This window comes from Athene cunicularia (assembly GCF_003259725.1).
Source record: "Athene cunicularia isolate RWA chromosome 3 unlocalized genomic scaffold, athCun1 chr3_part1, whole genome shotgun sequence".
Taxonomy (NCBI): Eukaryota; Metazoa; Chordata; class Aves; order Strigiformes; family Strigidae; genus Athene; species Athene cunicularia.
This window is the reverse complement of record NW_020799097.1, coordinates 50,152,217-50,176,351: the sequence shown is the minus strand read 5'-3', so window position 1 is coordinate 50,176,351 and position 24,135 is coordinate 50,152,217. Positions and strand designations below refer to the sequence as shown.

Genomic DNA, 24,135 nt, shown 5'->3' with positions numbered 1-24,135 from the left:
TTCATTTCCCACCTATCTTTTTTCCTTCCTATATTTCCTCTGCTGTAACTAGCCACCTTCCCCCCGTCCACCACATACACTGTTTCTTCCACCTAGCTGCCGGTCCTTCTCAGAGGGAGGGAGGGAGGGACAGGGAAGGCAGGACCTGCTCACCCCCCCAGTGCCTGGCAGCCACAAAAGCAGGCAACCAGATTAGTCCAGAAGATAAGAAAGCAATTGAATTAGTGTCCTGCTATAACCCCGTAAATGCAGGCAAGATGGAAGCTAAATTTCTGCTTTCATCGTAACTAATTGACAGTTGCTGTCTACAAGGTGCTTCTTAGCTTCAGTTAAACAACAGAAAATGAAACATTAACTGGTAATAACTGATAAAGTGGGTACAAAAAAAGGGCAGAGTGGCTGAAAGGACAGGAGCCATTTTTAATTAAAGACTTTTCTCTAGCTCCCTGCAGCTCCCTTTCTGGCATGAGCGCCAGTTCCTGTGCCAGCCTGTGCAGGGGCAGGTCGATGCAGGTGCAAAGGGCAGGCTGCAGTGGTCTCCACGCTGCTCCCTGGATAGCTTCATGTCTGCCTCCCTCCCGTAGGTAAGGCTTTGCTCTCGGCTTCCTTCATATATAAAACCCAGAAAAGCAGCACAGTATAGCAGGTGAGATGAAAGTGAGTGTGGCTGGGCCACAAGCTGCTGGAGAGACACAGGCAACTGTCGAGGTACAGGAGGAGAAAAGGCAACCTCAGAAAATTTAAGGCTATTTAAAAATAAAAGGGCATATATATGTATACATGCTTATGTTCTAGGATGTTCATTGCTCCCGATGTTTCACTTCAAAGTGTGAAAGGACAATGTGTAACTACTTATAAGTTAATACACTTATATTAACATTTTTGAAGAAGTGTAATAGTGAAACCCTATAAAGTATTTTAGGGTATTGAAATATTTTCTTGATGTTGAAAAACTACAGGTCCAAGAGGCACAAGCCAATATCTGATTAGAGTGCACAATGCTAGAATTCACTGATTTCTATGTTGAATATCCCTACAGAGCTAATGTTCTGCAAGACCTTCTCTGCCACAAGATGGATAATCCTGAAATGTACATGGCTTTATTCTTTGCTCAATGTTCCCATGACACCAAGAGTAAAAGGAAGTGCATAGCATAAACTACAGAAGTATAGGTTCTTCAGCTGAACTCAGCAAATAAATCAGGTTTGATTTAGCCCTTGCTAATAAACTAGGATCAGTTCCTATGACAAGTCATCACTCTTGGTCCTAACTCCCAAACAAGTCAGGGAAGAAGATGGACACTGTGAGACCACAAACCTCCAGATTGAAAGAACCTGGGATGGGGGGTAGCTTGAGCATGAAATGCAAGTCTACCAAAATATTTTGCTCTAGGATAACTATTATCTCTTCTGTTACTGTGTCCAGAGAAGACTCCTTCTAAAGCTAAGAGTGAATGTTTAACAAATGGCTCATGTACAAATTTTTGTGATAATATGCAAAATACTAGAGAGTTTAAAAGCGTCTCAGGCCATCTGAGATAGCAGTGCCTTAGAGAACATCCGATAAGAGTAGGTAAATAAAGGAAGAAAAACAGCCTGTACTGTGGGCCCGAGAGGGGGTTACTTCCCAGAAACTACTAGCCAGATACACCAAACTGGTGTAGCTCCACAAGCCTGCAGCTGGCATGCATTTAAACAAGAGGGAAGGGGTGACAACCACCTTCTCAAATATCTTGTTGAACCATGTTTTATGATTTTTTGGGATTGTAACCACACCCCAACCTTTGTTGTTGGAACTAAAGCTCTTGCCTGAACCTTGAAGAATGCTTTTTCTGTTTGTTGCTGAGCCTCCCTATTGCTGGGAGACAAGATGATCAAGAGCAAAACCAGTGTTCTGGGTGACTGCTTTCACATTTAAAACCATCTGCCTGCTAGTGGCAACACAGGGAACCCAGAGACTTACAGAGAGTCAGCAGAAGGGCTCGCCTTGCTAGCCACAAGTTTTGAGGAAAGAGACACTTGTGACATGGCCAAAACCAATGTCCCTTCTGAAAGGAGCAGATGATACAGGGTCATCTCCTGGTGTTGTGTGCTCTTCCACTCCTTTCCTAACTTCTGACAAGTCACATGCCTGCAACTTATTAACAGGTTTTTGTTTAAATCTTAAATAAATAAAATGTAAAAGGTAAAACAACCCTCACTTCCTAGGCTTAATCATTAAAGCAAAGGATTTACATCCTGAAAATGAGGTTATCCATTTGTTTTCCCCTTACATGCAATGCCAGGATTAGAAGCAAGCACGTTTCTGAAATTTTCCTTCTATGTATGCCAGCTTTTGTAGGGGACTGATTCTGCATATTCTCCATCCATCAAAATTGCCTGATGACTGGCAGAACACACTGCTCAGGGCACTTTCAGATTATCATTCCCCTTACAAACATGTATGCACCTTTACTTAGAGTGAGGACTCTGGTGCCCAGGAACACACCTGCAAACACAATACAAACCTGGGATCAGATGCAAGGTTTTTCTTAGAGTCTTGCTCCTCTTTCTTTCCTTGAGATAGTCCAATTATGAAGTACTTGTCTCTGATGACAGGGAAATCATCCAAGAGGCTTCTTAGGCTATTGTAGTACCTAATGAGCTGACCTCTCAGGGCATGCTGGGACACATGCTGATTCAGCCTAAAAAAGGCATAGTTAAAATATATAGTGCTGTGCAGAATGTATTCTGTCCAGATAAGCTCTACCTTTGTTGAACTTAATCTCTTTCTGTGTGGGCATCTTTGGCATCTTCTACAGCAAAATTTACAGTTCCTCTGTACTGCGACAACCAGAAGGATAAAAATTGTGGAAGTGGCATTTAAGAACTGGCTGCAAGCTGCCTCCAGACCCATTGGCCTGGCCTCACCCACACACTCGATAAGTTGTACGTGGGTTAAAGGTAATCTACATCTGCAGCACAACACATATCTCCATCATTTACAAAACATGACTTACTGAAACTGCTGCCCTACTTGCACTTTGCTTCTTGCTGTGCTCTTTCCCAAGGCGGCTCAGATGCACCTCTGCCTACCTAGGCTTATGAGGAGAAGACAGACCTAGATGCTGGCCACATGTCAGATTCTTGCCCAGTTTTATGACAGAATGGATCTAGAACATACAGCTCTTAGGTGGCTTCACAACAAATATTGAACATTAACATATGAACACAGGATTTTAAAAGAATAAAATCAAGTACAACTCTGAAACTCTTCTCACAAGTTGCCTTACAAACTAGATTGAATTCACAGGATAGTACATCCCACTCACTCATTCTCTGCTCTACTGCAGATTTATCCCTCATCTTGACAACATTTATCTGGCATTTCTGCTGAAATACCAACAAAGTGTTGGTGTTGTGTGCTTCTGCTTAGCATCCCACCATCAATCTTTTCTCCTCATAAAGAAACCAAGTGGTTTCTTTATGTGTGCATCCAGCAACATGGCTTGTACTGCCTGTAGTGTTATCCCACTAAACCACTGGATATGTTCTTTTCCTTAGACTGCAAAATGGCTTATGGGTATATTCATAAAATACTGAATAGAGAGTCCATAAGTTCACATTAGCCACATGAAAAAGATGCCCTCAGAACAAGAGTTACATTTAAAACATGACATGCTTGTATTGAAATGTCTATAGTAGATCTATATTAAACATATATTAGACATACAGTAAACTTCCGTATCAGATATACTTACTTATGACAATATTCAACAATAATATCTCTCTTGAGTTCCAGAACTTCATCCTATAATAAGACAATATCTTCTTCTTAGTATTATGCACATAGGACTTACATGTACTGTGAGTCTAACAAAGCCAGAACACTTGAAACATATTCTGTTGATAGAATTTTAAAAACCCCTCCAGATTATGTACAGTATTACAAATATCTAAACTATGAAATTCCAAAACTTTAAGGAGGATAAACATCAAGAAAGATTTCAACCAGTGCGCCAGACCCAGTAGACAGTTAAAGCAGTCTTGTGAATACATTCAGAATTATTTAATTCCCATCCGGTTCATACAATTTTGTTCACAATTTTGTAATATGTCCCAAAAGAATCTGCAGCTAGCAGTTATTCCTCATACAATCATTTAGCCTACTGAGCTCGCAAGGTTATGAGTACATTAAAGTAAATAATTTATGCTCCCTATTTCAAAAACAGAATAGCCATTAAGAGATCATGTAGAAGTTTGCTTTTTACTACCTGTTAAATTCTTAAAGGCCATGCCTAACCCATAGTGTGTTCCCTACAAGATATAGATTCACAAGCAGTTTAATACAGAATCCATGTTCTCACCTTTATCCAGAAGCTGGATAAAGAGGATTTTTACAAAAGGCATAATCTATACCCATCATGGTATCTTTACAATATCTTTATTATGTTTTATGACTCTCTCATCTTCTAAAATTAAAAAAAAAAAAAGAAAAACCACCCTAGAAATATTTATTAAAGAAGTCTTCTCCCATAGCATCCATCTCTAGCTAGGACCACTGTTGGATGCTTCATACATAAAAGCCCAGAACAGTTCTGCACCTATCAGCATAACTATAGCCAGAATTTACCTCCTTACCTAGGTTGGAAATAGTTTAGAAGCAATGCCCATTAGCATCCACCACCTTTAGTTAGCCACGTGTCTGCAGACTGCTGCTGTTTTCCATGCAGCTCTTCACCACGGGCCTTGGCAGCCGTGCCCATGGGAGACCACAGCAGGACGATGCAGTGGAAGAAGGTTCATTTGAGTCTCCCACTTGCCATCGTCTGCAGCCCCGCACCTGACCCACACACCCTGGCCATGTGCCAGCCTCCTCCCCTCCACCGGGGTTTCCACACCTGCCACCAGTTCATCTTTCTCCCTAAAGTAACCACAGAGTAAGTACAATGCTAACTCAAAGCTACCGCTTTGCCTACATGCCAAAACCCAACAGTTCCTCTCAAAAATACTGAGGAGTCTCCTGATGTACTTACAGGGTTCTGCAGCCTGATGCCCAGTGCTTCTCTCTTTTGAGTGAAAGTGTTGAGCATCCTGTCTCGGGGTCCCTGTTTCTCCAGCTGAATGGAAACAAAAGCTTCTGGAGGCCTAATGAGGGTAAAAACGCATGGGAACTGAGAGGAGACACCTCCCAAAAGGTAAACTGATAACTTCCTTCTGAACCATTCAAATAACTCCTTTAGATTAGACACAGCTTCTCCAACAACATTCATTTACTCATTCCTTATATATAACAGGTACAAATATACTGGATCTTGTGGATCAGCTACCAGAGATGAGATGAGCTCTGGGGAAAGACTCCCAATCTACATATTTTTAGTTTCAGTGCAAGTGAAATAGACGGTGAAAGAAATAGTGACAAATTAAAAAACAAAAAAAAAGTACCTTCTCATGCTGTCATGACAGCAGGAACGGTGAGGCTGCCTGAGCTAAGCTGCACATGTTGAAATGCCTTTTTATTTATACCTTCAAACTTCAGGTTGTTCAATTAGCACAGAGTTATCCGTGCTCAACTTCCAGCTGATCAGCACTGAATAATTTAAAAAATTGCTCTGTGTCTTACTAGTACTCTGTTGGTACACAGTGCCCCACGTAAAAGCCAGGAAACTGAGCCGAGGAGCTATTAAGTGAGCATACAGGCACTAAGACCAAGCTCTGTTCTACAGGGGGAGCAAAATCATATTTAATGGCCTCATCCTGGCCCACTTATTATTTGTCATAATTTTGCAATGTTTTCAACTGTAAACTCACGGAAGCTTAGAAACTCCTATGAGGTATCTGGATTTCCTCCTTTAATTTACAGGTGATTCCCATGGGGTTTGATGTGAAGCCAGAGTCCCATCAACAGGGTATGGTGAGCCAACCATAACACTCAGACTACTAATTCACACCAACAAACAGGGTGTCTGGGAACATGCCCTTATGATAGAGCGCCCATCGCTATGTTTTGTGATGGCAGAGGCCCTGTGCAATGTAAAGCAGGTAAAGCTCAGGATTCACACATGCACCAGACTGACCCCTACCTAGTAGAGGAGGCTTGGCCCGTCTGTAACAAATACCTTTTAATGGTACAGAGTAAACCTGGAGAACGCCCTGGGGAAAATGAAGTGGCTGGTGTGGTTGCTTGCAGCAGCTGATCCTCTGTTTCACTCCCAGGCACTGAATTTCTTCCACTTGCTGAACTGCTCTGACTTGTTAGACATATTTCCTTCCTGAAATATCATGAATATCAATTCTGTGCTTGCTTTCATAAAGACTGGCAGCTCTTCCTACTAAATCAGTGTAGATTTGCAATTCTGCATGCTTTCATTTACCCCAGCTTTATGGTATAATAATTCACTAGGATCATTGAAAGTCACAGAAAAAAAACATTTCTCACTGAGCACAGGCATAATGAAACTGTAGAGGCAGCAGACTCAGAGACAGTACCCAATTTATAAATCAGACAACATTCTTAACATTCAATCAGCTGCAAATAAAATATGAATATTCCCAGACATTCACATTTTCAAACATGTACAAATAATTTTATATCTAGATCACTTTTCTGGAAAATGTTTGCCTCCCCATGAACACAATAAACTATACTCATCCCCCCCCGCCCTCCAATCTCTTTAGGTTCTGGTGGCTCCTGGTATGAAGAAAGCTCAGAAATTTCTGAATATTTATATAAAAATAATCCTAATTTTCAAGCAAGAACAAGTGTTTCTTTTCCAAGTTCTTGAAAGTGGCACAGGCACTTTGAAGTCAAGGGCAGCTAAAAAAGCAAATTCCCCTGCAAATCAAGAAGAGCTGTTGTCTTTTGCATATCGTGGGAAAGGGAAAGATCAAAATGGGAAAAAAAGAGCCACGTTTTGAGAGTTGAGTTCCTTCTCCTAAGTACTAGTTTGTCTTCAGTTAGTGCCGCTTGCAGACAGATCTACCAAAGAACATCTTTGCTCTGTTGTGAAAACATGCAAATGGAATGAATTTCACTAAGTCCAGAAAATGGACTTAGTACCCAGAGAACAATTCTCTCCTTGCTTGGCTGAGCACAAGGAACATACAACATGTATTTAAAAAACAGTGGTCAGCAACTGCCTTAGAAGTAAATGGGCAGACACAAGCAGTGCCTTCATTTCTGAGAAATTGTGCAGCCTATAAACAAAGTCAACATAGAAAAGTTGGGCAGTGAGGTTACAAATACATGTGAGTTTGCCATTTGGAAGGTTCTAGACCAGTAACAAACAGGCTGGGCTGCATGAGGGCTTATTGCACAGCGAGACTGGGTTGGATAAGCCTGTGCCCTTCACGGCACAGCCCACAGGTCTTGGCTTTCAACCAGCCAGGCCACAGCAGGAGTTGCAGAGCACAAAGCTCCCCTGGCATCACGCGACCAGCTCTCCTTCACATGGGCTGAAGGGAGATACCATGGGCTTTGGCCTGTGCTGGATGGGCAACCACACAGAATCACACAGAATCAACTGCGTTGGAAAGGACCTTGAAAATCATCCAGTCCAACCGTTCACCTAGCACTGACAGTTCCCAACTACACCAGACCCCTCAGCGCTATGTCGACCCGACTCTTAAACACCTCCAGGGATGGGGACTCCACCACCTCCCCGGGCAACCACACCACCCATGGCACTGGTGGGTCCCTCGGTGCAGACACAGCCCATGACAACCTGCAACCATCTGCCATTTCTATGTGAGGAGATTTTTTCCAGTTTTACATGTTAATCTGGAATAACAGATGCATGACCTCCTTACACTGCCTCTGTTGGTTGTATTAATTGTCTTCTGTGTGTGAGTTTGATTAGTTAGCTAATACCACTGACAGTAAATCAGCAAAATGGATGCAGCAGCCATTAAATGATTTACAGAGGAGAGGAGACATCTGAAAACAAAAAATAGTTGCTGTCATTCTGTGGAAAAGAAGCCATTCAGCATTTAGACAGTAAAAGAGCTCAAACATTTGGAAGATCAATCCTTTTCAACTGGGGGATGAACAGCTAATTTCCAGAGTCAGGCTACTTTTCGGCACAGACACACAACACCAGCACTGTGTATGGCAGTGAAGAGCATCGATTTCAGAAAGAAACCATGGTTGCTCAGTTCCACTGGGGATTTCAGTGCTGCAGGATCTGATTAGAAATGAAGACAGGGAATCTCAGACTTCTCAGTGAGAGGGAATGGAAAACAGTCTCTGGGACAAAGTAGACCGTGGCCAGCCCTGGGAGGCTGCACAGCTGGCCTCACAACTGGCCACTCAGCTGCCAACACCTGGGTGCCCACCAAGTGGCTGCAGAGTGCAGCAGCTCCCTGGGACAAGGCTCGTGTGCTGCCAAAAGTTGCATAAAATCAGTGGTGCAAAGGGTTCCTGCTCAGCAGCAAGCAGGCAGCTCTGACCACACAATACTAAGCTTTTTTTCTGGTGGGTCATCAGGATATCAGTTTGTTTGGGCCAATAGATCTCAACTGTATGGTGCAGAATCACTGTCCTGCCTGTGTTGAGCTAGAATGCAAACCATGCACTAGTGAAACAAGTTTGTTCTGGTGCTGTTCACAGTCTCTGGGGTGAGTGTGAGCCCTAGGACCTCCCTTACATTCAGCTCTGGTGTAAGGAAAGAAAGTGTATAGGACACTGCTGTAGGAACAGCAATTCATGCTCAGAAGCTTGCATGTCCCAGCTGTATGAAATGTCTTTCCCTCTCCTCTTCACATTGCAGCTCTGAGTGACCCTAAATGAGACAATAGGAAGTTATAACTTTTTTTTTTTTTTTTAAACTCAGAAAGAAACTTGTCACACAGGAAACGTTTTAGTCTCAACCCATCTCTACCAACTTTTGAACTCTCTGACTAATCTTAAATACATTTGACATAAGTACAGAGATCTCAAGGGTATAAAGCTCCTTCCAGTTTTGCAAAATCATCATTCAGCTAGTGAGGAGAACCCCCTGCTCAGGGAAAAGGCAAGGAGAGTTTGATCCCTAGCCATTTTGCTTGGCTTGCTTGGGTCCCAGGAGGCAGTCTGGGCTCCCAGTATGACAGCCAGGCAGTCAGCACATGCACGGCTACAGACCTGCCACAAAACACGGTGCTTCTTGCCCAGCAAAAGACGGGCGCTTCCCACACACAGGAATGAGCTGAGGATACTGCCTGGTGGCAGGGGACTGGGTATGGGGAGCATCGGGGATGCAAGAAGGGGCTGAGAGGGGATGGATGAGGTGTCCCAAGGAACATGGTAAGACATGTCAATATAAGCACAGAGGAGAAAAGGCAAGCCTTAAGGAATCTATTTGTTTATGAATTCAAAATTGCATACAAGGCCACTTAGCTCATCATTGTAATGCAGCTGTCTCTGCAAGAGACACAACAACCCTGTACGAAAATGCAACACAGAGCCCTACAGCAATTTAGCATGTATGAAGCAAGGGTAGCTCCTGAGCACCATATATTAAACACACACACACCAAAAAAAAAAAAAAAAAAAAAAGCCAAATATAAGATGAGTAACAGTAATTGCTTGATGACCCTGGCAGGTAGCTTTTGAACCAACATTATGGCATCAGGCTGACATGACTGTTTCCCACTGGAAATAGTGTTGACCATACGTTGACCATACTTCTGTTTTCAGAAATGGGCAAATGAAAGCAGCAGGAACTGATGGTTTTGTCATCCCAGAAGAATGCATATTTCAAGGTCAGGTTGTGATTGCTAGCCTTACTGCATACCACAGGCTATAAGATTTCACCTGGGCCTTTTGAATCCAATTAATCTCCAATCTCTTTCAGTCCTCTCTTGAGGTATATTTTTAGCTATGCTTCATTACTTACCCAACTAATGGACTTTAAATAAATCACTGATACGACCCCATTTATTTTTATGTCATGTCAATACACAATCGCTGCAGTACCTGCAGTCATCAGTGATGCTGTTCCAAGTGTTGCACAGGACAGCCATCCAACTGATTACAAGCAGAATTAACAGATCCCCTCTTTGGGCTAAGTCTGACAAAACCCATTATTACTGGTGCAATATGAGGAAGAAGATGCTACTAACCTTTAAGTCCAGGGTATGGGGAGGCTGGACCAAGTAACAGAAGGAGGCTTGCTGAACAGCTGCCAAAAGAGCATTTTTCTGAATGACCTGACAGGCCAAGATAAGTTGCATGTTCCTTATTCCAGATGGACACAAGAGCTAAGGAGAGGGAAAACAACATGTTAGGCATTTCCTCTGCCATTTAAAAGACAGGTTACTTTTCAGACAACACTCTCTGTCTTGTTGCATTTCAGCAGCTCAATTTAATGAAAAGAGGGGTAAGGGGAGCGTTCTATTATATTTGTATTCATTGTTATCATTGAAACAAGACTAAATCTAGAGATCAAGGAAACTTTTCATTCATTTGTAGTTAGAGAGCTCAACTCCACTCTGTAGAGCAGGATGGTGTCAAACAGCACAGCCAAGTGCAAACAGGCTGGAAAAGGAGTAGATACCAAATAAAACATATTTGTTTTTCCTTGGCAAATTATTAATTACATGCCACTCTGCTGCAGAGTACAGGTCATGACTGAGTTGATGGCAAGAAGACGACTTTGCGGAGAGCTTTAAAGAAGAAATCTCCATGGCCTGGTAATCTGTGATACTGTTTTTATACACTTGTACAAAGAGGAAATGACAAAGTATGGAAAACAGCATTGAAGACTAAGGTTGTTTTCTTTCATTACAGAACTCTCAACACCAGATGTTGTTACTGTGTGTATACGGACACACACAGGCATCCTGCTTTATTTAACAAAGTTTCTTAAGCAAAACTCTGCTGACTTAAAGAGTTTAATACCAGTAAGGATTCCTGAATTAGGCCACATTAATGATCAAATTTTCAGTGCAATTTTATGAAGTTAATTATGAAACAGTAGACCAAATCATATTACCACTCAGAGAAAGACAAACTATAGAGAAGTTTATAGTCTAATAAACACATGAATGAGGCCCTTTCATACTCTAGCAAATAAATAATAATATAATACACATTTTTTTGCTTATTCTGCAAATTGAGTAATTCACCTGCATAACACCATCTCTTATACAGAAACTAAACTTTCCAATATGACTGTCAATTTCTTGGATTCTTAATGGTAAACTAGATGGAATATATCTGCAATGAAAGCAGAATTATCTATAAATATGGAGCATGACAGAGAAAGAAGCCAAACTGAGGATGAAAGGAAAATAGTGATATATTCAGAAATATTTTTAATTTCTTTACCCCTTTAAATTTAGAACACATAATGGAATTGGACACTCTAGTCCCTAATTTAGGATGTTGCTTTAGTTTTCAGAAGTAGTTCTGTAAGAAAAAGAATATATCCCATGATGTTTTGTGGTTGACATTACAATGATTCATTAGCATCTCCTAGATGAGCTTAGTCTAAATCAGTGAAAAATATGCCTGTTCAGTTTAATCATGCCTTGTTTCAAGACTTGGTTTCTAATGTGTTTTTCTGTGCTGCTGTACTGTCTTCTGGGGTCTGATGTCCTTCACTGACCCAATTCAATCAGCAGCTGAAGTTTCATTCCAGGTTGCTTGCAATTGCTAAACTCATTTGGAACAGCCCAACTTTCACAGCAGGGTGGGTGTAGGGTTAGGGTGTAGGCAAATGACTAGGATGCACACAACAGTACTGGGCTGCAGGTGGTAGATGTCCAGGTTGGAAGGGAGCCCTGCTGCCCATGTTAGCCATAGGTAACAACTGACAGGATGCCCTCCCTGAATCCAGTAAGAGAATTCACAGGATGTTTCCTTTCTTCCTCCTAAACCTTGATCTGAAATACACACAAACACAGACACAATTGGTTGTATTTATGTATGTGTATACACACACATATTTACCAACTCTTCAAAGAGTCTATCACTGCAACTGAAAAATCTACTTGTTCCAGTCACTTTCCCCAGAGGAAAAGGGATGATAATAAATAGCCTTTTCCTTGTGCAGAGATTGGGTCCAGTAGTCACTCAGTGACACTGAGTGACAAAGGTCAAAGATGCCACTTCATGAAGTGCAGTATAACTCTTAAGAGAATAAGCTTTCTTTGTGCACAGAATTAAGAGTTTATTCACAACCGTTTCTGAGGTCCCATTTTGCTACCTATGGAGTTTGGGGCAATCACTTTCAGGCCAGACCTGTTAGACATCCTTCACTTTGAAAGAAAATGCACTTTCATTCCAAAATTGCCAGCATTCCACACAAATTCAGTGTCTCCTCTCTTTCACTGCTCAACAGCTTTAAATTGGCAATATTCAATCCCAGACTCTATATGAAAAAGGCACAAATCATGCAGCATTTTAAATTTTCTGCCTGAGTAATTTTATGTATTTTACACACTGAAGTTTTTGTGGTTTATATGTGAGCCTAAGCAGACTAAAGGTTTGATCCCATCCAATCTGAAGAGATTATGCCCTGTGAAACACAAAGAAAAGTTCCATCAACCTGTCAACACAGCTGCCATCTTCCAGGAGAGATGTAATGAATACTGGTGGGACATGGTCTGCTTTCTCCCTATGAGATGCGGATTCAAACAGCACAGGCCTCAGATACAAATGGAACTCCCCAAAACCTGCTTCCATTGCAAAAGCTTTTAGAACCTAGAAACAAAACCACATGGATGCATTTGAAAAATTAACTTTCTTCCTGCTGTGGGCAGTACATATCTAGAAACCTACATCCATCAGGTTAATTTCAATGAGGTATCTGCATTCAACTTAAAACATTTCTTGGCATCTGAAATAGTATGATGGATACAAAGCAAACAAATGTAACCAGGTAACTGATGGTTGCTTACTATCACCTATTCAATTGACAAAGTCAGCGCTTACTAACAAAAGACACTAAGTTGCAAGTCTACAATGTCATAAGGGAAAATCAAGGGAAATATCCTAAATGTTCCCATTTAGAAAGGACTGCATTTGGCAGAGAGGTGAAGAATATTATTTTAGACTAGAAATTGGAAAGAGGTCTGACTACCAGACAGGAAGCCTCAATAGACAAACAGAGCTCATACACATTCTTACCATTAAAACAGTGATTTCATAACTTAAGAAATATTTATTCTAGAAAGCCCCAGTATGACACAACCCCAATACAACCTCCCCAGTATAACAAATTATAAGGAGAGTTCATCAGCAGACAGTAAACACATGGTCTAGATGTGACCACTAGCTCAGGAAATCTCTAAAGCGTCAAATGTCAGAAGTTGGGCACCGTCTTGCTTTTTATATTTCCTCCCTATAGATCTGTCCCTGCACTCCTTCACGAGCAAGAGCAGAGTAACACTGATCTGGCCTGTGATGGCTCTTCTCATGTAGTGTAAGATGTTAAAAAGAAATAATTTGACCTTTTGATACAGACTGCAAAGGAATAAGATACTCCCTTGCTTCCTCCTAACATCTAAGGCAGATGTTTTAGCAGTCAAGAAATCAGGTCACAGAGAAGCTATGTCATGAGAATGTGATCAAGACACAAGTAAGACCTACAAGACATAGGTCTTTGTCCTTTAAAATCAGATAGCATTCCCTGCCTGCTAAGAAAGGGAAAGACGAGGGGAGGAGACAAAATAATATATGAGAGACACCATGAGCATGAACTAATAATCATATGGAGCACAGTCAAAATCAACTCTAAGGTCTTAAAACAAAGAGCTCTCTGTTGCTCTCTTAGTTGACTAGCATAGACATATAATAGCCTGTATGGAACAGACATCAGCACATAAATCATTATTATTAATACTGAGCAAAGGGAAAAAATAGAAAAAAATATTAAAAAGATGACTGTGTCAAACAACTAGATACAAGCAAAATTCAGATTAAAGCTGCACTGTCTAGCTCTATTATTCTACCAAAGGGTGTCCCTTTTCATCAGATGGAAGAAGATGAATACTGAGGAACAGTGAGGAGCAAAGAGAAGCAACAAGGTCTGTAAGGAACAGTACATACAACATAAATGTGTATTTTAGATGTGAATGACCTTCCACTCTGGTAATGGAGAGACAGGCAAGTAACGGGAATAATTCTGGCAGATGCCCCCCCAGAAGTCTGATAGAAACTATGGTATGAGGTAGAGGAATCCAAAACTGTGGGTGCACTCACTTCATTTTACTCTTCATGGCAGGAAAAAAGTTTACTAATTTTTCTGATGTTTCAGTCTGAACCCGAGTGTCTAACAGTTCATATTACAATGAACTGTGAATTTCATCACATCAAAAGAAGAGGTAAAAATAGCCCCTCAAAATGTCACACTGAACAAACTATATACATTTATACTGGTATTTAGACTTAACCATCTTCTATTAAGATATGTTATGCTTAATGACCTTACATACACATCATGAACTCTTACTTTTTGTCATAACTTTCCACTGACTTCCCATCCTGGAAAATGACAATTTACTGATACTTTTCTGGGATTTCTAAGCATAAAACCTCAGATGAGTATATCCTCATAGCCTTGTTCCCAAAAGAAATGCATCCATGTGATGATCCAGTCTGCTCATCTCTATCCTCTGGATAAATCATTTGGTGAATATTAATGAAATCTGACACAGAGACAGGGCTTCAAAGATATTTAATTCCTCCAGGTTTCATGAAAAAAGGTGATTGGATATTGATTTTTTAGCTAAGTGAAAAGTTGCAGTGTAACCTTACCCCTTATTAATTACCAGAAAATGTATGTGTGTATGTGTATGTGTATGAGTGAAGGAACACAGAGAGTTATCTCAACCCCAGTGGAAGAAGTTTAACTAGAATGTGTATTTTATTAGAAATCTGAGTATCCAAACGAGAAACACAATTTGCTAAGACAGGAGACCTTCTTGCTTCATGAAATTGCTTGAGTTGAAGTAAATTAACTGGTTTGTTAGTTTGCCCAAGAAAGTTCCAGATATCAATTTATAGCTGTTCAAGAAGTTCCTACTTTAATGGAAATGAGTTGTGACAGAAAATTAGGTTTTCCACCAAACTAAGCTGAATGACCATGACTCACATGTCTTAAAGATGTCTAGGTTTTCAGCTGCTGAAAATAAATGCTGCTGACTTTTTGATATGGACTGTAATTTTCAAGAAGAAAGCTAGGGAAAGGGTTAAGACAAAGAAAAACCATGACTGGAATGTCACCTGTCCTACACAATCATCATTGCTATTGCAAGCAATCATGTCCCACAAATCCATTTCATAAATTAATCAAGCCCCATTTTAAAACTGATAGTTTTCTACTCTTTGCTCTTTTCCTTCCAGAACTCCGTTGTCTGATTCTTAGAAATCCCCTTTTAATTTCTAGCCTAAATTTACTCATAGTGATTAAATGCATTTGTTCTGCTGCCAAAATTGGTCTTTAGCTTAAATAGGTCCTCTTCATTCCTGGTGCTTATCTTCCTGGTGTATTTATAGAGAACAATCTTATCTTCTCTCAGCCTTCATTTTGCTAGGATAAATAAGTCAAGATATTTCATTTGCCTTTGTAAAATGCATTCTCTGTTTCCCCTCAGCATGCTATTAGATCATCTCTGCTCCCATTGCAATCTGAATTTATCTTGCCTGAACACAAATCTCCAAATTACACTTAATAATCCAGGTGAGGCCTCACCAGAATCACGTACACAGCATCAATTCTCCCTCTCTTTACTGGTTACAGAACTCACTGCCTGATTCACAGTGAGATATAATGGTTTTCCTCCCCTCAGTGTTGCAATATGTTGGCAGTTTACAACCATCCCATGACCAGCTACACACCCAATTCTTTCTCCAACTAATAAGCTCAAAGTTCACAGGAGAATTTCCTATTACTATGCATAACCTTAAGCTTTGTGTTATTGATGCTTATCGCTACTCCTCCAGTCCTTAGAACCGTGAGTTCTTCCTGTAAGATATTCTATTTATTTTCCGTATCTGCCAGCACTATAATGTACTGAATTTAATAACACTCTCTTATGTTTTCTGTAGAAATCATTAATAAAAATGTCAAGAAATATGGAGCTGTACAATAGGAATTTCACCAGTAACCTGCCTCCAAGCCAGTAGTTCAACACTACCGTTTGTAGTCTCTCCATTATCTCAGTCCTTATCTTTGTCTTCCTGTACAAATTGTCATCTCCTCCAGCTGGTAACTCCATAAATGCATGACACTGACTTCCCTCCTGCAGATGATTTCATTATCGTTGTAACAATCAGCATAGCTAGAACAATTTTTATGCTTTCCTACCTCTGGTAGTGAACAAAGTCTGTACTTCTTTTGTGCCTTTATTGCACTACTCTTCATAAGAAGGCAGCTTAAAACAATCCTCTGTGTAAAACTGAAGAAGGAGGCATCTTTCTATTCATTTGATCAACGAATTCCTCCTGCTCCTCCTTTTGACAAAATTTAGGTATTTTAGGAAAGGGTCTCTCCTGTTAAGCTTTGAGGAGCAGCATGACCTCAACTTTTGAAACTAATGAACATCTGCAAACCCCAGGTAGACTCCATCTCCATGTAACAAGCAAACATCTCTCCCACAACACAGATGCAGTTTTTTTTTTTTTTTTTTTTTTTTTTTTTTTTTCCCAGCTACAGTAAGTGTCTATTTAAAATAAGTTACTTTTTCTCTACAAACCACACCTCTCTGAGGTCACCATAGCTCAAACAGCAGTACTGACCCACTAACCTGGCTAAATGTGCACTCTCCACCACTGCCTCTATCAGCTGATGGCAGAGCGTGGCAAGCTCCAGGAGTGTGGAGAAGGAATCCAGGATAAAGAGCTGTTTTTCTCTGACTGTCTTCTTTTTTTTTCATCTGTTCCCACCTCTAATAGTGACAAAGCAATCTCTTGTACCATCACAGGGTCTTCCATGAGTACCTCAGCAAATAACTGCAAAGAAAGGGAAAAAAAAAAAAAAGAAACTGATAAATCATTTACATACGGAAAAGAAAGATCTTTAAATACTTTAGGGGACCATTCTCCTTTTTCTTTTTCTGGAGTAAATCATGACTGGAGTGGCTTCTGATTTGTAACATATGTAACATATGTAACATATGTAAGGTCAGATTTATGCCCACCCTTATCTATCCTCACCCCTAAAAATACACTGCTGTTTTGCCACTTGCTTCAAAGGTAAAGACACTGAATCTATAAACCTGTGGCTTTACTTGAAGGACTTAACAAAGTTTATTTTATTTATTTTCTATATCTAACACAAGATATTTGCCTTTTTTATTATAATCAACATTCAGAAGTCTTTCAGATATAGACACCTCTTCAAAGGAGGGGCTGTGTAACTTGGTTTATTTATTACTAGCTGAGGCCATTCCTCCTCTAAAGAGCGTGCAGATCCCAGCACACATGCCACTGTATGTATGATGCTCCCAAACTGGGGACAGCAAACCCATATGGTCAGCTAACTTGGCAAAGCTGGACCCTTTTCTACTGTGATGGTGGAAGCCTCCAAAAGAGCAGAAACCCCAGGAAATAAAAATTTTCAGAAGGTGCATCTTGGTAATGTGGAGAGCTATAAAGAAGTAAATGGTTCATTGATTGTTGTGCTGTGGAAGTGGGGGCGAGAGCAACTCCTGGCTCTCTGTGCAGAAGATGCTCCTGTCACACTTACACAGCTGTACCACCCTGCTCATCCCATGATGTCAGATGGGATAGATGTGGCCACTGTTATAGCTGAACGGCTTCACATATTGCTGCTTATGACCAGTGAATCACACAGACCATGAGGAAATCTGAACCCAGCCATGCAGTTATTAGTAATAAAAGTCTAGATTTCAACACCTGCCATTTGCTACACCGTCACAGCTACACTGAAAAAAAAAAAAAAAAAAAAAGGTTGAAAAGCAACACCCCAAAGTTAAGTGTCAGAAGTTGTGCAATTTTTTATTTTGTCCCTCTTCCCAAATGTGCTTTTGTAATTCTATGACTCTGGATGGGTGGGACAGGACAACCCATCTTTATGTGCTTCTTCACAGAGCTGCTGCAAGGAGAATAGCACCTTCCCTACTTCCAAGCTTAGGCTGTAGCAAGGCACACCTGTGTTAGACTTTAAAGAGAACTTGCTAAAGGGAAGCTGGTGAAGTACTAAAACACTACAACAGACTGCTTGAAAAACTCTATCACATGATGTGTTTAAGAACAGGTCAGCTATTTATCTCATGGGAATAACATAAGTCTAGCTGATCCTGGCTTGGGGTGAGCAAGAAAGATCTCACAGCTTCCCAGGGATCATTTAGTCTTGTAATTCCAGAATTCACTTTTCTTTTTATACGGCCTCTGATATTTCTACATAGGAAAATCACCTGTGCCCAAGCTGGCAGCATCTGTACCTCACCCTTGGGTTATTTGTTTATTATGAAGTTGAAAGATGCTTAGGAAGTCAGATGGGGGTAAAACTGTCCCTAGTGAAGGACTGGAAAAACATGAAAGAATGAGGTACAAGGTCACAAAAAGAGCAGCCCAGGAAGGACAGAAATGTTGATTTTAGCACACCAAGTCATAAAGAAAAATAATATGTGATCATGTAGAGACTGCATCATCATGCCTATGCAATAGGAAACCAAATTAAATCTGCTGCAGCAAAAGTAAATTTCCTAAAATTTAAATGTCAGACTTTTACAGCCTTAGCATCTTCTAAACATTGCCTGCTTGCATGTGTTTGTCTCATCTACAGCTTCTTTTGGAGGAAAAGGAATGGGTAAACACAACAAAACCTTTCCCTTTACCCCTTGGCAACAGCAGTGGAATAACTGCAAGACTCATCACAGAACTCTGCTGCTGACTTCTAGGATTTAAAATTCAAAAAGCAAAGAATTGTTTGTGATCTGCAGTAGACAACAAAGTAGTGGAACACTGTCAGTGGATTTTATTGGCAGCAGAGAGATGATGGACAAGTAATTCTTAGGTTTTGCTCTAGGCCAGTTCATCTAACCAGTTGTCTCCATGCCTCAAACTTTTAATTTTCACCCCTACTCCCTACAAGTCCTGTTATAAGTGCTTTTGCATAACTTGATCTATTCTCTTTACCAAACCATTCACAACCCTCCACCCCCACCTGAGGTGCCTTCTTGTCCCAGCCCCAATCTGCAGTGCACTTTTTTCCACATATCTTCGTCTTCCAAAGGAAGGAACGTGCTGGGTCTTAGTCCTAGTCTCTGTCTCCCAGCTTTTCATCTACCCCAGTCTTCATTCCTATATACTGGCTGCCATCCCACTTACTGAGACAGCTGTATTTTCTCTGTGCTCCTGCCCAGCTCATGCTCCAGTAATGGAGCTGCCATGTCTCCCCTGCAATCTGCTCAGCCCGCTTCCTCCGCTGCCTCCAGTGAAGGCAACATGAGTGACAGTGCAGGCTAACAGCAACTTGCACTCACTTTCAGTGCATAGAGCCAAATTAAACATGGATCACTTAGACCAGAGCTATTATTGAAGGGACAGTGGAAAGTCCTGATTTGCCACAGGTTACAGATATACCAGGGCACACAGAAACTTCAGATAATCTCTTCCTACTGAACATGTTGCAATAACGTATTTTAATTTAGTTTACACTGGCCAAACTTGGCAGGAATGAAAGCACAGCATATCACTACTTAATGAGCCTCCCCAAACTTGAAATGTAATGCTCCAAAGCATAGCTGTATCACAGTCTTATAGGGAAAACAGATAAAATAATTTATTTTCCATTTAAAAAAAAAATAACCTGATAGAGACATCCAGCATCAATAATTTCATTCACAATAATTAGCATTTATCAAAATTATAGCCAACCAAATTCAGAGTCCTACACCAGGAAATGGTGGACATTACAGTAATAACCGGTTCCACCTATAACAACATTTGCTTTAATGTCCAGTCTTTTTTCTTTTTTGCAGACTGTAGACACACACAAACAAAACCTGAAGACTTGACATGATCTCATGTCAGTTTAAGTGTGTATATTTTCCTTCTCATTAAACTGATTCTTCCTACTTTACACTGGCATGAGATCAAGTGTTCTACCTTTCTCTGTTTATTTACATTAAAAAATCTTTTTTTAAAGGTGGATGGAATGGATCTTCACAAACCATAAGCAAATAATTGAATTAAGAATCACATGGCTAGAACTTTAACCATCAAGTGTAAATGAACTAGCAAGATGACACTCTTGGTCATCGTGCTTTAAAGAGTCATTACTAATATAAAAATGGAACTTACATCTTTTTGAATCTGAGAGCTGTACAAAGTTTCTGTTTTTTCCAGTTAGCCACTCATCAACTACTAGCTGAAGTACTTGTTTTTCTAGATTGCTTGCTTTACTGGCTGTTTTTGGTCTGCAGATGCTGTAGAATTCCTGGTAGATATACTGAAGAGCTTTGGGGATCAAGCACATCAGACCAAGAGAAGGGTAAAACTCCAGCAAATAAATGTTCTTCAAAGTAGGACTTAAAAACAACAAAAACAAAGAAAGAATAAATAGCTCTCAAATAAGGCTTTTATAAATTGTATATATAAAGAAACCTTGCAATTGCTTAATTTGCAATAATTAATTGCAATGACTTTAGTGCACATCAGAAATCAATCATTAGATCTGAAAATAGAACTGAAGCCTTAATAAACGTAATTATGTTGGAACACATCTAAGTAGTCTCATTTGCTAATGAAAACAGAAAATGTTTTAAATTCTCTTTCATTAGCTGACATGTACTGCATTTACATGTCTATTATACCCTCCCATTAAAACCATCTGCACTTGAAAATAAGCCCTCAGATAACCAACACAAAATCCAAATGTGTGTCAGGGGAGGAAGAGGGCCAAGGGGTTTGAGACAGCTGCAGGAAACCAGAAGGGACCAGCGGCAAAGGAGCTCTTGGCTTCTGGGGGTGTATTAGCTGCTATGTAAACCCTTCACATAACCCACAGCGCTGCACAGATGCAGCATGGGGAACACGTGGCAGGTCTGCTCTGCACGTAATAGTCCACATGTGATAACAGAGTACATGCACATCCAGGCAGACAGTTGTACTAGAAAAGAGTAATAGACTGTGTCCAAAAGGCAGTGGAAGTTGTGAAGCCAGGTCAGGATACTGATGCAGCCATTCTAAAGTGAAGCTAACCTCAGTACCCACTTTCATCATTAATGTTTAATAGTTTGTACCCATGGGAATATTAATGTCCCAGTGCACTGCAAGATACAAGTATTACATCCACTGTCATGGAAGTGCAGTGCAAAGGCAGTTGGAGAGGAATTACTTCTGTTCCTTAAATGTTTTTCTGCCCATCTAAATAGCACAGGACATTTATCTGTTGCTTGATTCACCTTAAGCCTGTCAGTTTTTCAAATAGTCTTATTTTCAGGTGCAGGATCCCAAATTTTTACAATCAATCACAGAAATTAGAACAGAAACAGGTACTTTCTAGAAAAACAAAACTGTGTAATTACTCACCGGCTAGTGTTAAGAGAGATAAGCTGCTTAGTAATTATATTATAAGGAAGTCCAAATTCACCAATGCCACCTCTCTGACCTTCCCGCCAAATCTTGTGGACGTATTCCCTCTGGGCATCTATCTAAAACTCAGCAATAAACACGAGTGACATTGGCCAGTAAAATTCACACACAGATAGAAATCAAGGCAAACCCAACTATTCTTCAATTAAACATAAGCTGCAAAAAATTCTATTTATATATATATATATAAATTTTGAAGTCAATTATATATGTACCCACTCTAGTTGAATTATTCCTGCTAAAATTATTTTGAATCTTTCATATTCCTTCAGAACAAAATTCGAGCTCCAACAATACTGATAACAGTTCATTTTTATTCCTAGCAATATAGTAGCATTAGTGGCAACAGCAGCACAACAGGAGCCTCTTGTGCTGAAACCCAAACTTCTGCTTGTGGACTAAAAGCCAAGTCATGAAGGTTAGCTAATTAAACTTCCAACTTGCAGCCTCTGAAATCAAAGCTCAGAGAAAGGAAATATCTTGTGGCAGGATACACAGTAAAGCTGAGGCAGATTTTTAAACCAGAGGAAAAATGCAAGGATTTTAAATGTTGTGCTTTATTTATTAGCACAGGAATTTACAGCTATCGGAAATATACTGCTTTTCAAAGTGCACTTTAAAGTGAAAACTTTCTTTATACTCTTTTTAAAGTCCCTTCTCTCTTACTATAAACAGGACTGGTTCCTTATCCACTGCATTACAGAACAAATATAGATTAAAATTGTATTTATATTCCACACCTCTCAACTATTATTTCTAATTGTCTTAAATGGTAGCAGATGTGGTTTTAACATGACATAGGAAGCTGTGCAATCTTTCCAATGTTTTCTTCCTGATGTTGATTAGATGATAGCTTTCTGCTCTTGAGCTTCAGGTCTTCAACTTACAAGGCATCCATAGAATTCACTGTTAAATTAGTAGTGACCTATCTTAACAGTATAAACACATGCAGGCTATTACAAAACCTTCTCATTCCAGATTTCACCTCCTACTTCCCCAAGATGGATATAGTGTCAATTCTACTTACCTGTTGGTTTACTATGTCCCTCAGCAGTTGGAGGTGAAGTTGTAAACAGAAGCATTCATTTTCGTAGGCGTTGACAAAATAGTCAAGCTTGAGATCAAGCTGTGGACGTTTATGCATGATGTCCATTATTGCTTGGGCCAAAGCAAATCTTTCCTCTGGATCCAAAGCATGTTGGTAAGCGTCGAAGTAAACATCTAGAAGTTGAAGAGATATTCAGAAGCGCATTAGAAATGTTTATTCACCCAAATATTCACTTTGTTGAGAAGAGATTTCTGAAAATGGAGGTTGCCGCCTGTATCAAACCCAGTATGGCATCTTGTTTCTGGCACAGGATTACTCCATGTTCCATCAGAAGGCTCAAGAACAGAACATAGAATAAACAGCCCACAGGATAAATTTCTTCCAAATCTTGCATAGATAACATCGGGTTTTTTTCTACTGAAGTATAAAGATTTTTTTATTATACACATTTTTCCTTTAAAAAAGTAACAAGGCAATGCACTTACTACTTGAAAAACACCTACATCTTTCCACATCTAATCCATTTTCTGTTTCTTTTCCACCACATATACTAGTTTCATACCTTTGAAAAACTCCATTTCCCCTAGTAGACTCATCAAAGACTCTCCGTTATCTCATTTGGCAATGACTGTCACAGTTACTTTACATTTTTTTGAGAAACTCCAAATTAATTGAAGATTAAATTAAAGATGTACAAAGGTACATGTTCTCTTCAGGCTCCTCTACCAAGAATAGCTATAAAGTTTATTTAAATAAAATTTGTAATTACAAATACCCACAGCTTAGAACTGAAAACCAAATGTGCCAGGCATGACAGCATGTGAACTCTCGAGGTGATATTGTAGTACTTTCGGGTCAGATGGCAATTAGAGGATTGAAAATATTAATTGTCTTGCTTTCGAACAAATCAGTCACGTCAGTGTGAAATGATTTACATTTAGCTCTTTTACATTGACACAGAAGTGGAAAAGCACCCACATTACTTTCCCACTGAGACCAGAAGACTGTGGAAGAGGAAGATGCAGAAGGACTTAGAAGGTAACTCAGTAGCGGAGAATTCAGATTTCAATGGAAACAGTCAGTTTCTCTGATTTAGGCCTGCCTGACCTGAACTGTTATGGAAGAAACTAAGACCGTGTGATTGAGCAACAGGCCATAAGTAAGTTTTATATTGGCTAAACTAAGCTGGCTCAGCTGCTGGACAAAGGGTTATTGTTTCCTCATTCAGAAAGAACTCTATCCCAGCTGGAAATGAAGCTAGCAAGACCCTCTTCCATTTAATTTCAGCTAAAAGTGGAAGACCTCCAGCAACAGCACATCTGTACATTCAATCTTGCCTAGAGATTTAGGCTGTGAGAATAGTTCTAGAATACACTCTCTGATGGTTTTTGAAAGAGAATTAGTGTATTGTTGCTGTAGAAGTTTCATTCTTCTCTACTGGGAGATTTCTTTTTAAAAAAAAAAAAAAGCAAGTTTCCTTATACAGAAGGCCTGTGATAAAAATAAAAGGTAGATTCAGAGAGGTAGCATGATGATACAGCAATGGAAAGCAGTCTATTGGG

At 40.0% G+C, this 24,135-nt stretch overlaps 1 protein-coding gene across 1 annotated transcript in view; it reads right to left on the bottom strand.

Annotated features, from left to right (window-relative positions):
• Nucleotides 1-12,471: 12,471 nt before the first annotated feature.
• LOC113477701 overlaps nt 12,472-24,135 on the bottom strand; it is a 35,246-nt gene continuing 23,582 nt past the window's right edge. Inside the window, 5 exon segments of the mRNA XM_026844190.1 lie at nt 12,472-12,663; nt 20,233-20,275; nt 20,277-20,459; nt 21,463-21,584; nt 22,553-22,756. Of these exon segments, the coding sequence (XP_026699991.1) occupies nt 12,472-12,663; nt 20,233-20,275; nt 20,277-20,459; nt 21,463-21,584; nt 22,553-22,756 (744 nt within the window).